The sequence below is a fragment of the Plectropomus leopardus genome, chromosome 6, assembly GCF_026936395.1.
Source record: "Plectropomus leopardus strain MGB_pleo_1.0 chromosome 6, ASM2693639v1, whole genome shotgun sequence".
In the NCBI taxonomy this organism is placed as follows: domain Eukaryota; kingdom Metazoa; phylum Chordata; class Actinopteri; order Perciformes; family Serranidae; genus Plectropomus; species Plectropomus leopardus.
Window position 1 is genome coordinate 26,057,112 of NC_142181.1, and position 17,200 is coordinate 26,074,311.

Genomic DNA, 17,200 nt, shown 5'->3' on the forward strand with positions numbered 1-17,200 from the left:
TAGGAGCAAACAAGAGGTGTAATATTTATTGTGTTTTTGAAAATGGAATATTTCTCCTCACAGATGCTGTTTCAGAGGTTTTTGGAGAGGAAAACGCCGCTGGCAGAATTCCTGGATTCCTTTATCAGCTCGCGGAAACTCCAACACATCAGGGTGGTCGTGGTGAAGAAGCTCCAGGAGATAGCGCTCACTGACATTCACCCTGACACCCAGCATTTCTCAGTGGAGGAGATACACAACGCCTGCCCCACAGTCTGTGGGCTGACCACCGCTGTGGTCCTACCTGCCTGCTGCCACCCTCCAGTCCTGCTGCCCTGCAGTGTCCATGTAAATACTGCTCACTGTCTACAGCATTTACCGCTTTGTCTTGATTACAGTCATGATTGCAACGAGTCCCTACATCCAAGAGTGCATAGACGAGGCACCAAATGGCCAGCGAGACCTGTCCGCCTGCAGCCCCTGAGGGTGCAGCAGAGGAGGCATCAACAAGCACCACAGTAAAGTCCAGTCCAGTCTCAGATTTTGTATTTCATTGAAGTTACCAAAGTGAAAACAGTCACTGGGTAAAGCTTCCATATCATCACACCCTTATGTATTTATTTGTGTTGAAATATTTTCTGATATGAATGGTAACTTAATTATATTAATATAATAGTATTTTATTTTGGTGGGTATTGAATGTTTGTTTGTGTTAAAGGTCCAGTGTGTACGATTTAGGGCGATATACTGACAGAAATGGAAAATAATATTATAAGTATGTTTTTTTTTGTTACTACGTTGCACCGGCATGTTTCTACAGTAGCCCAGAGCGGACAAAGCAAACAGAGCATCAGAAAAACACTTTTTTTTCACTTTTTTTCCCACATGAAACTGTTTTCTTTTGTGTGTGTGTGTGTGTGTGTGTGTGTGTGTGTGTGTGTGTGTGTGTGTTTTAAACCCTTCGTCTGTTTGTTTTGGAGAGGAGGAGACCTCTGTGGATAATTCAGCTCCAGTAAAAACCTCCTGAACACAGAACACTGAAGGAATTCTTACCAGGAGCAGTTTAAACTGGTTGCAATCTGGAATCTTCACCATTTGCAATCTCTAAATCCCCCCAAATCTTACAAAGTTCTTTTTAGACAAAATTAATAAATACTTATGGACAGAGAAGTCTGAAATACTTGGTAAACTAGAACATCCTATTTCTAAATCTAAAATGCATGTATTGTATTAGCAGTGGCATCCAAAAGTACTAGTTACAGACAATGGATAGATATGGTAAGTGTAGATTTAGATCATTTATTTTTTAACCTGGCATATTACATAATACAAAGTTAAGACAATGTTTGACAGTTAGACAGCAGCTCCTACTTTGCATTTACATCGAGGATTGCAGATTGTAAACAGCTGAAACTTCTCCCAGGTAGAATTCCTTCAGTGTTCGTTGTTCAGGAGGTTTTTTTACCTGGATCCGAGTCGTCCACAGAGGTCTCTTCCTCTCCAAAACAAACACGACTGGTGATTAAAACATGTAAAAACTTTGAATAAAGCAGTTTAATGTTAACATGATGCTGCGTGTTGCAGAGGTGCTGTTAACTATGGTGACTGATGCAAAAATGCAGATGTTCCTATTCAAAGCCAGTGTTTGGTTTGTCCGTTCTGGACTGCTGTAGAAACATGGTTAACTATGGACGAGGGCCTGCTCACTACATAAGGGCCTCATTCTAAGATGACAAAAATATGTCAATTCTTATTTTCAGGTTATTATGGATTAAAGAACACATACTTATTATATTCCATCTCTACTGATGTATCCCCCTACATCGCACACACTGGACCTTTAATATATCTCAAAATATGTGATTTGCTGTCACTTTGTGGCACTGTGCGTATCAGTGTTCATTTGGCCAGTTATCTGTAGGAAGTATGACAAAATGTAGTCAGTAGAGCATGTGCATCGTCATCGTTCCAGACACATCTGAAGGTTGAAAACCAGTTCAGCCAGTTAACCAACAGCTTGTTACACAAAAGGAAAAATGTATCATGTCCGATAACAACATGTTTGTGTTGCCTCGGTTTAGACACATTGCTCACTGTTGGTTCAGTGAACTTGAACTGCTCACTGACACTCGATATCTCTGATCATCTGCGTGCAGAGACTCCTGCCAAGGTCAACACAGGAGCACTAACACCTTACTTATCACAGCTCCACCTCTTCATTCCAGCATTCACCAGCATGGCTTTTCATAAAACGCCAAAGGCAATCTTGTGAAACTCATCATTTAGTCAGTGTCTTTGTGTGTGTCCCGACCAAACTGACTCCCCTAAATGCTCATGAGGGTTAGCCAGAGTGCCATATGGCCCAGCACAGCCCACCATACCAATTCAACCATGGAGAAGCCTCACTGGTGCCACAGGAGATGATTAGCAAGGTGGAGCATGCTCAGAGGCTTTTGTTACCCCACAGACTTCAGTTACATCTTTGTCAGCAGCCTCTTTTGTCCCACAAGACTCAAATTGGGCAATTTTCTCGTCTGTCAGCTGACTGTTTTGTGCTGTTTGCCTCTGTGTGTCCGCATTGTTTGATAGGAAACCCGGTTATTGCTGCACATAAATATACAAAGCTCATATAAACAGTATTTAGATTTCAAATGATGACAATCATTAAAATGCCACAACAAACCTGCACTGTATCTGATATTTAACAAAATTACTGTACAAGTAACATTAAAACCATAGTGTCAATGTAAACACAGCCTATCTCAGTTAGGGGGGTGTTTCATCTTCACATTGTTCTCCTGATTGGTCAAATGTAAAGAGGATTATACAGTAGAGTATCTATAACCGCATCCGGTTGTAGGGCAGGTGTGGAGTGACACCCCATTTGTCACAGTGGAGTGAAAGTCCCTTTTGTGGGGTAAGAAATGTGGGTCCGTGTTGGTTGACCTCTTTTGAAAACACACTTTTACACAGATTTCAATCAGATATTTGTGGTTCATTTCATTCATCCTGTATTTAAGACGTGAACGATTGTTGGTGTGGTTCTAGTTTCCTATGTTAAAGCTACAGTTGGTAATTTTTAAACAACCTACATATTATATTGACAGTGTTGTAATGTAAACTAAATACATTTACTCAAGTACTGTACTTACGTAGGAATTTGAAGTACTTGTATTTAACTGGAGTATTTTCTTTTTATGCTACTTTGACTATTACTTCACAACATTTCAGAGGAAAATATTGTACTTTTTACTTCACTACATTTATCTGACAGAATTAATTAACTTACAAATTAAGATTATTGCATAAAAAATCATAAAAGGAGTTTATAAATTATTATAATATAATAATATAATATAATAGTTTATACAAGTACAGCTTCAAAGATTAATTGATTAATTAATCTGTTGATTCACAGAGAATTATCTGCCTACTATTTTGGTGAACATTTAAGTGTTTATAAAATAATTTTGAGGCTGGGGAGTGTGTTTTTTCCTTTTCATTATGATTTGGAGTTTTTTTCCCCCCTCTTTTTAGTAATTTTGAGTTTTGGGTTGTGTTTCTAATTTACTTTTAATAATTTTGAGTTAGTTGGGGTTTTTTTGTATAATTTTGAGTTGTGTGTATTCATCCTTCTTTAATAATTTTGATTTTTTTGGAGTGTGGGGTTTTTTGGTTGCTGTTTTTGTTTTTTTTGTTTTTTTTTTTAAAGATTTTTCTGCATTGGGTACTTCATTTCATTTAAGTAAGTGTAATTAGGAAGTGTACTTATAGTACACTTCCTAATTACACTTACTTAAACTTAAGTCTGTTTTTCAAAGCAGGACTTTTACATGTAACAGAGCATTTTTACAGGGTGATATTAGCATATTTGCTGAAACTATCACTATATTCTGAAAGAAGTTCATGAGATAAATTGTCTGGCAAATAAATCATGTCCCTCCTCCTCCTTTTCATAGTGCTTCTGATGGCAGTCACTGTCTCTAATCTCTCTAATGCAGCTGTAAATAATTTCAATTATTTCTTGTGCGGTCAAACAAATTTTGCTAATGTAATGATGGGTTACTACAAATACTTTTTTTTGTAGATGAGAGTGATGGTTCTGCACAGGAGACAGTTGAGTTCAACTGATAGATACCTTAAGATCATCGAGTCAGGCGTCTCTCGGGGAAAAGTGGAAGCTGTTTTGGAGAACTGCCCACTCATACACAACATCTGTGCAACTGTAAGCCAACAGTGACCAGTAGTATGTGATCAGCTTCGTGCCTCACCACAAGCAGCAGATGATGCTGAGAGCAGCTGCAGGTGAAGGACACTTGGGAGGAGATGCGCATCAACTCCCAGGTGGAGAGAGAAGTCCTCCAAATCATTACTGAGGCTGCAATCTCAGCAAAAATTGACAAAAAATGTGATGAAAAATAGGCAATGCAGTGAAAGAATCTGGATTCATATTTGATCAGCACTGCTCAGTTTGACTGCACCTCACGAGCCGTGATTGAGATGATTAAGAGCTGTGTGAGAGACTCCCCTGCTCTGATTGGTTGTTTTCATTAACGACCAGTAAAACTATTAGAAATGCTACAAGGCAATCGAATTTAGAGCTGTGTGAATATAGTGACAATTTCAGTCATTTTTTAAAATACCAATTGCACGTATGATTCACTGCCACACACATGATTTCACATTTTAAAGAGATAAAAAGATATAATATGTAACATATTCGAAGAACATTTTGAGGACTAAGAGACTAACTGATTCATGGTTAAAATAATTGGAATTGGAATTGGAAAAATAAATCCTTAACCTTAACCCATTCATTTTCACCTTAATTCCTAAAGATTCATATGAAACAATGCAAGAAAATTATAAAGTTTCACCTGAAACCAGACATGAAATACAAAACCAAAGGGAACCAGGAAACCAATAAATTACAGCACTTGAAAGACAGCTCTGTAACTAACCCTGCATCCACACCCACACTTTACTTTGTAAACAGGTCCTTTTCTCAGTGGACATTTGAACTTCTCATTGACGGAAAAACACAGGTGTTACTCATATCATTAACAATGGTTCTGTTCTATTCAGGTGTCTCAGTAAGGCCAGATCTACACAGGTACAGATATATTTGCAAAGTGATATTTTCCTCTACATTTTGGCCTCTCGTCCACATGCAAACACATTTTTAGGTAACTAAAATGGAGATATTTTACCTTCCGGGGTGCCCACTAGCTCACCTGGTAGAGTGGGCGCCCCATGTACACAGGTTATGTCCTTGCTGCAGTGGCGGCAGGCTCAATTCTAATCTCAGCTCTTTGCTGCATGTCATCGCCTCTCTCTCACTCTTTCACACTTAAGCTGTCTTATCAAAATTAAGGCCAAAAGCCCCCCCAAAATAATCTTGACAAAAAGAAGGAAAAAAAAACTTTTAAGTTGCAGACTTTTTCATAACCTCAGTTACAGTGTATCTGAGTGGATGTGTAAAATGGAGCATCGAGGACATAATGACTTAATGTCATCAATTTTGTGCATGTCCACTGTTGCTTTGTGCAATAAGCATACACCAGAAACAACAACAACCGCGGGCTGCTGATTTGGTAATGTTTTGTAAGCACTGCTTGGGCCAATGACTACTTTACGCTTAAGTATTGCTGCAACACTTAACCACTAATGTTTTTTGTTCCGCTTGAGCGTCCGTAGTTTAAAGCCAAGAAATGACCATTTTGGATAAGGCCCAGTCAAACCAGACACTTGTCATTATTCTTCAACAGAACATGAATCATCGGTATTGATATCTTCAGTCGTTGTTTTGAAAAAGTTTACATTAGCCAGAAAACCTATTACCTTTATGACAAGGGTAGACTTTGAGAGAGCTAACACTGGCTAACGTTCTGAGTTGTTTTTTGCATTCTCGTTTGAACAGAAATATTTTGTAAAACAAATGTCGTGGAGAGAGCTAATTTTTTTAAACATAGGAAAAATATCAATTTTCAAAAATACCTGTATCCATGTTGACAGCGATGACAGCACACATAATACCAGGACCCTAAAACTGAAGCAGCTAAATGGAATTCAGCCATCACTGATTTTGTTATTTACACCTGTGATTCTCTCACTTAATGTGTCCTTTGTGAAAAAGGCCAATTGAAAACACTATTAGAAACATTACTAGAAAAAAACTAAAAGTGTGCGTAAGTCATTAACAATTCATTGTATAACATCCCTGCAGTTTTTCTTTGAGGTGCAGCTTCATTAAAAAGATGCGGTTTAATCCCTGAGGGAGAGCAGGTCTGAACCAGCAGCAGTCCTCACCACACTGTCTCTCTTCAGCGCATACTGATACAGACACTCCTGGTTTTGCCACACCAATAACATCAATCCAGTGCTAAACCAGCCGTCAGATAGGTCGGGGCGGAGACTCCCAGTACTGTTGAAATCTCGCGACACCTCTCTTGATCTGCTCGTAGCTCACAAACATCACAATGTTCCAGGAACCCAGACGAAGAAACGAGGGAATGAATCTATAAAAAGAGTCAAGAAAAATGTCATTTTCCTTTACTTTGCTAAACCTCTGTGTTAGTGATTCTGACATGCTCGTTTTTGATAGCTACTCCACATACCCCTTGTAGAAAGCTGTGGGTCCCTCTTTCATCAGCATGGTTAAGGCACAGTTAATAGCGCCGCTGTACTTCCCAGGAGGTGAATTCATGTAGCGTGTTTTCACCACATCCACCGGAGACGCTACAATGGTGGTGCAGAAACCTGCTGCAAAGCCTGCTGCAAAGTGACACGGCATGTTGTCTGTTGGGATGAGAAAATATTTGCTTTAGTATTTAAAAAAAAAAACCCGACATAACATAGAAAAAAAACCTTTTATCTACTTCCTTTGGCTTAGGCAAAGAAAGTATGTGGTTTAGTTTAGAAAAAAACAGAAATGTTTTGGCTCTGTTTCAAACATTATATAACATCACTTGACATACCTCACATGCAAAGTCAACATGCAACAACACTGTTGTTAAAACGAACTTTTGCCTTTTGGTTTCAACCGGTATTTTACCAACACTGGATTTTTAGTTGGGAGCTGTGAGACCGGCTTGTAAATTTTGAAGACTTTAAGTAAAGAGTTAGTACTTACCTGTCATCAGGTTGTACTTCAGGATGAGCTCTTTGATGATGTCATAGGTCACCAGCTCGGAGCAGTTTACGATGGCATTGCGAGCTATGTTTGGCAGACAACCTGAAAAGACAGTTTGACAGTTTATACAACAAAAGGATAAAAAAAAAACAAAACAGTGCAGCAAAATCAGATTTTTTTTAATATGCATTCTTCTTTCTTGTCAAAACCTGGTTCCTACATTACCCATAACACAACTCTGACTTCCTACACTTTTAAGAGAGTTGTGTAAATAGCCCCTAATGTAATCTCAAACTGTTAGTCTCAAACAGAGATGAGGAGCAGGTTAACGAGGTCAGGTAAACTTACTTCCTAACAACATCGCCTTGGTTTTATTTCATTTTCAACTTGTAGTCGTCAGCACTAACCTACTGAAAACATAGATGTGTTAAATCAGTGGATATCCCCTTTAAAAAGGTTAATGTTGTGGATAAAAATGTAATAAATATATGTCAAGTCACAGTTCTGTAAAAATCACTTCATTTTTGCTTACTATTTTGAGATAATTACTAATGTAATCTGACGAAATAGTTCATTGAAAACCAACGTCAGCATTGATTTTAGGTTAATTTTACCAAATTTAAAAGTGACTGTACTCATACTGTGCCTGCATTATCTGCTATTTGGATTTTTTCCGCTGAGATTGTGTTGTATATTCTTGACTTGTACACGTTTGACTACATTGTGTGCCTTTTATTTTAATGTCGTTTGTCTTAAATTATTATTTTAGGATGCCTTCTGACATCTGGCAAGGGACTACCGATGAAAATTAGCTCCACAGCAAACTCGGGTGTATTTGCGTTTGTTTGAATGTGGATTAATGTACATGATCCCTTTTTAAATAAATAAATAACAAATTACTGACATTGCAACAGTAACATTTATTGTATTGTAAAATAACAAATGTCCCCATTTTAATTTACCCTTCCAAAGACCTCTAACACCTTCCTCCCTGGCGATGGTCCTGTAGGCATCAATCGTGCTGTTGTATCTCTTCACAGAGCCACTGTCAGGCAGCCGGGCCTGAGCCTGGAACCTGATTTTCACCACATCGGTGGGCTGAGCAAAGGAAACGGCCATCGCGCCTGTGGTGCTGCCTGCCAGCAGCCGAGCACCAAGTCCTGCATCTGTGGTGAATGCAAATACACTTGTTTTCCTCTGATGCAACGAGCATGTTAAAACAGTCCTTAGAGATTGAACAGGGTGCAGTTTCCATAATGATGATGTTAAGCTGTAGACACAAAGGTAAAAGTTTGGCTGTGAAGTTCCCCGTTCAAAATACCTGTTAGGCTTTTACTGTGCCTGTCAATAAAATATTCTAACAACATGTTACATTTGAGATTTTTTCCCCTCAATTCTGAAGCTTCATTTGAAGCTTTTGCATTATTAACTCAAAGAAGTAAGACTGCTGCAGGAGAGAAGCATATTATTTACTTTGAGGACGCACTGCAGAGCAAACTACTCTGCTTGTTAGACTTCTAACTGGTTTAAGTGGTTGTCTGCAGACGTGCACTGAGATGAAAATGGGACCTTGTCTGCAGAAGTCTTTCTATCTAAAAATGTCTAGTTACACAGATAGATATGGAACAGGTACAGCCTCGGGCATGAACATGAATCTGTTCCCTGAAAGAGGAATCTGACCTGTGTCCTACATCCTGGAACTGGTTTTCTGCAAAACCTTTGGAGCGCACCTTGTGACTTTGTGGAATACAGTCGTTTCCCCACATTATTAATTTTTCGGTCATGCATATTTTATTTTATTTTTTTACAAATATCACCATAAAAACAAGCTGAGAGAATGTGAATCGTTATATGTACAGTGTCAGTAATTTTCCCTGACATTTGGGGGCAGTGTTTGAACAGTCTCATTTTCTTCTGTAAACTCTGTATAATTTGGTCAAACTGCTTGTTGTTGGAGCAAGCAACAGACATGTTTCTATGTTATGAACATATGTATCTTAATGCAAATTGATTTTACTTTTTTTTTGAGATGACAGTCTGGCTTGCAACATTTGCATTTCAGCATCTTAAAAAGTTGAAAATCTGACAATACCTGAAATATGAGCTATCATTTAGTTACAAAGGCCTGCAGGTAAATATAAGTGATGATTAGAGCTGCAGCAAATAGTTGATTAATTGATGAGTCAATTGACTAAAAATTCATTGGCTATTTGATAATCAATTAATTATTTGAAAGAGCAGTGTGTAAGATTTTGAAGGATTTTGTTGCATCCAGGAGTGAGGATTGCAAACATAAAACATCCATAAACTTTGGCTAGTGAAGATTCTTTCAGTGTTTATTGTTTTGTAGTGGGAGCCGAATCATCTGCAGAGGTCTCTTCCTCTCCAAAAAAACCCAAACAAACAACAAAGAAAAGTACCAGGGGTTTTAACTGCTAAAAACACAAAATAAATAAGTTTCATGTTTTAAAAAAAAGAAAGAAAAAAGTCAGTGTTTTTCCAATAGTATAATCGTCAAAGGGCTGTTAACTACAGTGACCACCAGAAAAACGCAAAAACACGAATGGCCCGATCTAGAGCCAGTGTTTAAAACCAACCATTCCTGTTTTCAGGTGATTAAAGAAAATATAATTATTTTATTTCATTTCTGCCAATATATCCCCCTAAATTATACACACTGGACATTTAAGTCATTTTTTCAAGCAAAAATGCCAAAACATGTGATTATATTATTATAGACATATATTATTTATATATATTATTATTATATGTAATATAATAATTATATATTTCTCAAATATTATTGCTTTAATTCATTATCTTACATTCTGTAAACTGAATATATATTTGGGTTAAAAATGATCATGAATTGCAGCCCTATAGCCCCTCTGAATGAATGTGGTCAATGACTTGAACAACATCCCAACTTTGTCTGCTGTAATAGAATTTGCAAAACTACAATTTAACTTTATGCTCAGAAGGGAAAGATTTAATTTGCTCTGTTGAACCATTCTTATACATACTGTCTGACCCTCTGGTGTAGAACTGCTTCATGGTGTCGTACAGGCCGATGCGGACTGAGGCGAAGCCCATCTGTCTCTGCAGCCCGGCCACCAGCCCACTGTACAGACTCCTCGGGCCCTCAGTCTTCACCATGGTGAAGATGGTACCGAACACACCTCTGTATCTGATCTTCTGGCCTTCCATTGGCTTGTTTTCACCTTGAATCTAAAAATGCAAAACAACCAAATGTCAAGCAGAAGTCCCCCACTGCTGCAAGTAACAAAAATGTGCCTTTAGGGTCGCTCTAATGACTACATCAGTCTCTTGTGAAGCTTACATGCCAGTCATAAGGTTTTTTTTCCACTTGTTATGAGTGTTCTGTCATTGGTTTGACATGCAGCAGCATGCAACAAGATTTCCCTCCTGTTCAGTGCCTGCTGAACTCTCTGTGACAGCTACAAGTCCTGCATTCATGCCGAATGACCCATTTAAGAAAATTGTTTATAACTATAATATATCTACTGTTTTATTTGTGTACATCATTAAGAAGTTGCAGCTAGTAAAGCTCAGTGTGATGGATTTATAGACTGCTTGGGAGCTTAAAACTTGATTTGTTATTGTAGCTAAGTAAGTAATTTATTATTTGTATTAATAATCTGAATCTTAAAGGTAAAGATAGGTTTTAGGTAAATTTTGTGGAGTTAAATGCATATTTGCATCCAAAATGAAGCAGAGTAGAAGTTAAAAAGTTCGTTCCATTAAAGCACAAGCACCTCTGGAGACTGGGGGCAATTGTGACATTTTGGGGGTTTTGATGTTATTACTTAAAAACCTCCTCAGAAATCTGGATTCAGTGTTTATCTAAGTAACTTGTATGTGCGTTATGTATATGTTTATTGTGTTCTACTTGTTAACAGTATATATATAATATACATATATGGTTAAAAATACAACTATCAATTAAAAGTTAATTTCAGTTGATCAAAACAGCATTATTAACCATATCAAGTATGAGACATCTGTTTGTCCTTTCGCAAACATTAGTAATATGTAGTTACCTTACATTGCCTTACCACAGAGCATACGCAGAGTTTAATGGTTCTGTCTCATTTCTGATCATCACCTTGCGCATGTCATGCTGAACACAGCTTTAAGCCTGGTTGTGGTGGGGGCCTTAACCCTTTGAAACCTGAAACAAATTGGTTTAATTTCTTTTAAAATTGTGAAGAAGACAATGAGCAATGAATAAATAAATGTCCCCCAAAAATTGAAATGATCTGAAAATTAATTAACAAAATAAGAAGGTATTATTATAATTAAACATTTCCCTAGCTGTTTTTCTTTTTTCCCCTAGACATTTTTTTTCGGTTTTTGGTGGACTTTTTTTCCCTAGCTTTTTTCCTAGTTTCCCTAGCTTTTTAAAAATAATTTTCTAAATCTACTAATGTCTTGCAATTTGTGAAACATGCTTTACATACGTGCTCATTGCCTCTTTCACATTTTTGAAAGAAATCAAACCAATTTGCGCAGGGTTCAAAGGTATGAATACCTATGAAAGGCGTCTAAAAGCAGCACAAGGAGAGTGACGGTTTCAAAGGGTTACAACATGTACTCGTAATGTAGTTCGTTTATACTCAAATGTTAGCTTTTTAGCTCTGACGATTGCATTCAGGCTTCAAAAATCTTAAAATTGGTGTTCATCTGTGAAGATGCTGAACAAAACACGTATCATAAACATTTGTTTGCCACAGAGTTTACTTTCTGCTGCAATCCTAAACGTCTCTAACGTCATCCCCGGGGCACTCTATCACCTGCTGTTTCAATTGTCCCCGCTCTCCACTATTTAAGTACAGTACTTGAGTAAATACACTCAGTTACATTCACAAATCGGAAATTAAATTTACAGAAAATATAGCCCTTATTAAGCAGATAACATGTGCAGACATGTATTTATTTTTTTAATACCGCCTTCAGGTGTTTTAGATGGCCATGACAAAGACCTTGGGATGATTATTTGGGGCTTTAATATTGTCAGTATTTCACCACTGTCTCTGTGAACAGGTGATGGTGCTCACCTGCAGTCTGACTTTGGCTGTGTCCAGGGGGAAAGTGACCAGGTCGGCCACACAGCCAGCTGTTCCCGCTGAAAAGATCTTGACAAGGGCTGATGGGGCCAGATCAGCAGCTCCTCCACCCACCATGATTAATGATTGAAACACAAAGTTATAAACAAAATAAAGTGAGCGCAGACAGCAGCTTCTGTCCGCATTTAGGACTTATATCCTACAATTTAAGTATTTGAACAAGTGAATCCTCTGTCCCTGCATGACAGATCGAGGTGGGTTGCAGCCGACGTCAAGATTCAGATAATGACGTTAGTTTGTCCTATGAAAGCGAAGTCCTCCTGTTGCGCCATGAGCCCCAAACTCTGGTGTACGTTTTAAAAGCTATAACAGCCCATCTCCGCAAATACCCGCAAAGCAACGCAAACACAAGACCGCAATATCAGCGCACTGGCTGACAGACTGAACCCGCAGGATCCTCTGAGTGCAGCCCTCTCTGCTCCAGTTGCTGACTTTTAAAGAAGCTGCTGCACCGCCCTGCGACAAAACCAGACACGCCTCATGCAAACACGTCGCTCCACGCCTATTTAGAGCCAAAGAGGTGAAAACATGGGTAGAAAGCAACAAACAAACAACTTAAGACATGGTCAAAAAATTGCATGGAATTAGTGAAAAGATAACAAGAAAGTTACATGAAAAAAAGCAAAAAAAAAAAGAAAAAAAGAGTAAAAAACAAAAAAATAATAATTAATTTTTGTAATGTGTGCTAATAATAATAATTATAAAAAGAGTAAGTTAGTTATAAATATAGTTTTTCTGGACATTTTCCCTATGTATTTTTTGTAATTTCCCCCTTTTTAAACCAACTTTCAGGTCATTTTTTGTCACCTTTCTAATTCCATACATTTTGCTGGACATATCTCCAGGTTTCAAAGGGTTAAAATCAGCATTTTACAACCTACCAATATACTGTATATACCAGTTATATCACCAAACTGAAAACCAAACCACTTGTACAGTATATATAGGTACAAATGTGACTCCAGATGAAAGTTTTGTGTATTTCTGAGCTATTTGGCCTTCAGTGAAACAGAAATGTGCAAGTTTGAACAGTCAGGACAGTAAATCTTCATGTAACCTGAGGCTTCTTCCAGAAAGCATGTTCTGTTATAGCAAACAAAAGAATATGTTAAGAAAATTGTCAAAACTGTCAAGTATTGAAAACAGTCAATATTTATTTATAAAAATACAAAATTTTACCTTGATTTACATGATCTGAAACCACTGAGCTGTACAAATGTCTTGCCATCAGAGCCACCACGTGCTAGTGATTGTCATTGAAGTGAGCTGCAAATATTTTTGCTATTCTTTCAGTCTCTTTCTTCATGGATGACGGCGACATGTTGGGACGCTGTCGAGGACCTCTGTGATGTGGAATGCTCTGAGCTGCAGAGCTCGGCCCCTGGAAAGATCAAAACAGAAACACACCTGCAGTGAGAGTGCTGCAGCAAATAAAGAGCCTAAGAATACTATTTTTCACTATTGTACTACTGTACTGTACAAACTGCACGCGTATAGATTCATCAAAGGATAATTCATTGGGTGACTGAGGTGTGTGGTAACACTGACCGCTCAAACAGAACAAGCCTTTCTTTGGTTAATGTTCATGTTAATGGTTTTGAGGCTTGTCGCATGTCACTCTGTATACACTGTGTATACGGTCATCTCCAACTTCCCTTTTGTATATAAACAAACGGTTGCATTTATTAATCTATATGCATCAAAGTGCACCATTTGCACTTTGCAACATGACACTACTGTCTGTTTACAAACTCACTGTATTGTTAATATAAAATGTAATATAAAATGTAGATGATATAACATTTAAATAATTCCCATTTTTTTCACAAGGACAAGTTGAAGATCTCAGACTTTTTATATCCTCACTGTAGATATATTTCTCTCAAATGTTGGTTTCCAATTGTTAAAATACCCCTCACAAATGAGTTTCCCTGAGACAGTTTCTGATGGTTTGTGCAGAAGTTCTTTGGTTGTGCACGATTGTTATTGCATCAACTATCGAGGTAGCTAGTCTGTTGATCTTGCAGGTGAAGACGGTGGATGTGGAGATCCTGAGCTACTGTGGCAACATGTAGTCTGTGGTTATGTGACGAGTTTAATGTACTGTTAAATTCACGGGAACTACACTGAAAAAGTCTTATGGTATCGTGAAATGAACATTCAGTTCATGGTCAGCACATTTGGTGACAGTCCTGCAGTCAGCATGTCAATGACACACTTCCTCAACACTAAACTGCATATTTTAGAGTGGCCTTTCACTGTGACAATCCCATGGCGTCCCGTGTCGTAATGATGCTGTTTAATCAGCATCTTGATATGCCACACCTGTCAGGTGGTTGCGACACCATTTTAAGCAAAAAATATCTATTGACTGCATGAAAAAAAAGTCTTAGATCTTAAACTTAAATCTGTGAAAAATGGGAGCAAATGTGAAAGTGCTGCATCTAAATTTTTGTTCAGTAAACACACACACAAATACATTTTTTTCTGCTGTGTACATTGAGAAAGCTAATTTGGATCAGCAACAGGTGACTATCTTAAAGCGGCTCTTTAAAAGGTCCTTCCTGCAAACACAGGTACATCAAGTCCCTCCCCAAACATCAGCACCTACTCACATCTGACATCACCACACCCTCCCTGAAACTGCACTTGTACTATATATGAATAGAAAGAAGTATACTATAACAGGGCTCCTGCATCTTAAGGCAAGTGTGATTTAACACTTTTTAAAGACTTTTTTAAAGCTTCTTGGAATTAAATTTAAGGCAAATTTTAAAGAAGCCTGTATTTAAGAAAAAAGTACCCACATCAATAACTTAAGGTTAGGGGGAAATTTAATTTATTTTTCAAGTATTTCTTTTAACATAAAACATGAAACTTTGGTGATGCTAATGCAAAAGGCATTCCCTAAATTATTATTATTATTATTATTATTTAAGTTACCCATTATTTTGTGCTTTTGAAATGCAATGTAGGAAAAAAAAGATTTATAAATTTCCTCTCTCTAAAGTCTAAGCATTTTTAAGACTTCTGAAAGACTGATTTAAGACATTTTAATGCCAATCAAGGCATGGACTTAATTCGTTTTAAGACGTTTTAAGGATCCCAGGGTACCCTGTATAACATCCAACATCAAGTTCAGAGTAAAATTTGAGCATAACTTGGTGGGCTCTTCATAGCAACAGACGAGACTCATTTATATTATGTTGCATACATGCCTGAAAAAATGTTAAAACCTGTTTATGTGATTTTATATGTGTTTTGTTTGTTATTTATTCAGAAAACTAACCAACAAATGGACAACATTAAGTTTAACTCTTGGTGTGACATTCCAAAAACAAAACCACCTGTTACCAGTCTGGTTTTGTTGTGTAGCAATTTTTGTTGAGCACAGATGCCTGAGCCCTGACTGCTGATGGGGTTAACACTCAGGGCGTGAGGCCGTGTTTTGTTCTTGCAATGAAAACACCCACCGCATACCTCTGGTTACGTCATAGCAGTGTCCTTAAATAGAGTGTCCTGGAGGTGAACGGTGGATACAAACACATTATTCTGGTGATCTTACGTACGAGAACATGTGAGGGGGTAAAAACGTAAGCACTGCAACCAATGTTGGATGAGGGCAGATAGATGACACATTTTCCTCTGTAGTGTAAAAAATGGGTGGAACAATGAACACTAAATGTACTCAATATCATCTGACAATGTGTACAGTATCTTTTTAAAATATTTGCACAAATCAGATCATAAAATGCTGGGCGGACCCCAAGCTGCAATTACACTGAACTTCAGTTGGAACACTGGTCTCTGTTCTGTATGCGTCATATGAAGTGTTACCTGATCTATAAATGACACCCTGCTTTTGGTAGTTGGGTCATAATGTCACCTGACTACCAATTCTACTTAAATGACCAAAAAAATCTCTAAAAGTGGGAACAAGTAATAAATTGACATCATAAAACTGTTGGTAATAAAACAAAACGGCTTAAACTGAGACATATTTAAACTGAGATATTCGGGTGCTCAATAAGAGGGGAGGAGAGCGAGTGAGTGGAAGTCGAGTTGGTGACAAATACTTACCGGGTCACTGGCTGTCTGGGAGAAAGAAGGAGCCAAACGAATGACTCTCATAGACGCCTCCAGTTGGTGAGAGGGGAGAAAGAAATTAGGGACCTCCACAGGGATTGAGCTTAATGTAGGATGTTAAAAAAAATAAAGAAGTACTGTGCGATGATATCCTGTGTGAGAATCATTAAAGGAAGCTGGTAAAAGTCAAAAAGGCCATTTATAAACTCACCTAACAACATCAAAGTAATAAGCAAAGACACTGTTGGTGATTTTTATGGAGCTCTGCAGTGTCACTGTTTGGTCACCAAAAGGTCACCTTAAATTTCTGTGTTAAAACTGTACAGACATCAGCTGTGAACTAATGCTGTGTTTATACTACAGGCGACACATAAACAGGTGACAATTCATTTTCAAAGGAAGCTGCAAACAGGCATGACATGCTACAAACAAAAGTCGAGCTGTCCTCAACTTTTCTCAGTGCTCAGATAACGGGATGAAGCGTCAACGAATCACAAGTTTTTGTTTTTAGCTGTGGTACCAGGTTATTTATCTTACGCAGCTGATGCTATGCTAACTTAATGTGCACTGCGGTGCACTTGTGGATACAACAGGAGGGTGAAATGTGATGTTAAAATGGGGCTTAGACATTGATCAAAAGCACTTGATTTTTTTTGAGCAAATACAAACTTAACGTCGAGGTGCTTTGTGGCAAGTAGCAGACACACACCACCCCACATGACTGCATAACTACTTAACGAGCCCTAAAGCGGCAACTTGGCAACACTAAAGCGGCAACTTGGCAAAAATGTAGCTTTTGGTGTTGTGTTGTTGTCAACTCAGCATAAGACTATATAATAGGAGTGTGTCTGTGTAT

At 37.9% G+C, this 17,200-nt stretch overlaps 2 protein-coding genes across 4 annotated transcripts in view; both read right to left on the reverse strand.

The window, feature by feature from the left end:
• LOC121943535 (dicarboxylate carrier UCP2-like) lies at positions 1-13,577 on the reverse strand. 2 transcript variants are annotated; one of them, XM_042487074.2, is made up of 7 exons: positions 13,438-13,577; positions 12,190-13,341; positions 10,135-10,339; positions 8,074-8,277; positions 7,112-7,213; positions 6,597-6,777; positions 1-6,497 (listed from the first exon to the last, which is right to left on the reverse strand). In XM_042487074.2, exons 2-7 carry the CDS (start codon positions 12,313-12,315, stop codon positions 6,374-6,376), a joined length of 942 nt encoding a protein of 313 aa, XP_042343008.1. In that variant the 5' UTR covers positions 12,316-13,341; positions 13,438-13,577; the 3' UTR covers positions 1-6,373. The 2 variants fall into 2 exon arrangements, with proteins under 2 accessions (XP_042343008.1, XP_042343009.1); XM_042487075.2 differs by lacking the exons at positions 12,190-13,341; positions 13,438-13,577 and adding an exon at positions 11,188-11,293.
• Positions 13,393-17,200, reverse strand: part of c2cd3 (C2 domain containing 3 centriole elongation regulator) — a 22,727-nt gene continuing 18,919 nt past the window's right edge. For both annotated transcript variants that reach the window (XM_088079102.1, XM_042486723.2), the window contains exons 32-33: positions 16,339-16,447; positions 13,393-13,639 (exon numbers count right to left, since the gene is read on the reverse strand). In XM_088079102.1, the coding sequence (XP_087935228.1) occupies positions 13,502-13,639; positions 16,339-16,447 (247 nt within the window). In that variant the 3' untranslated portion in view covers positions 13,393-13,501. The remainder of the gene's footprint in view (positions 13,640-16,338; positions 16,448-17,200) is intronic.

Bases quoted from the DNA above. Each gene is read 5' to 3' on its own strand.
- LOC121943535 (XM_042487074.2), bottom strand. From the start codon at position 12,315: ATGGTGGGTGGAGGAGCTGCTGATCTGGCCCCATCAGCCCTTGTCAAG. The intron at 10,340-12,189 runs GTGAGCACCATC...TTGCATTTTTAG, and splicing joins CAGCCAAAGTCAGACTGCAG to ATTCAAGGTGAAAACAAGCC. The intron at 6,498-6,596 runs GTATGTGGAGTA...CTCTTTTTATAG, and splicing joins CCCACAGCTTTCTACAAGGG to ATTCATTCCCTCGTTTCTTC.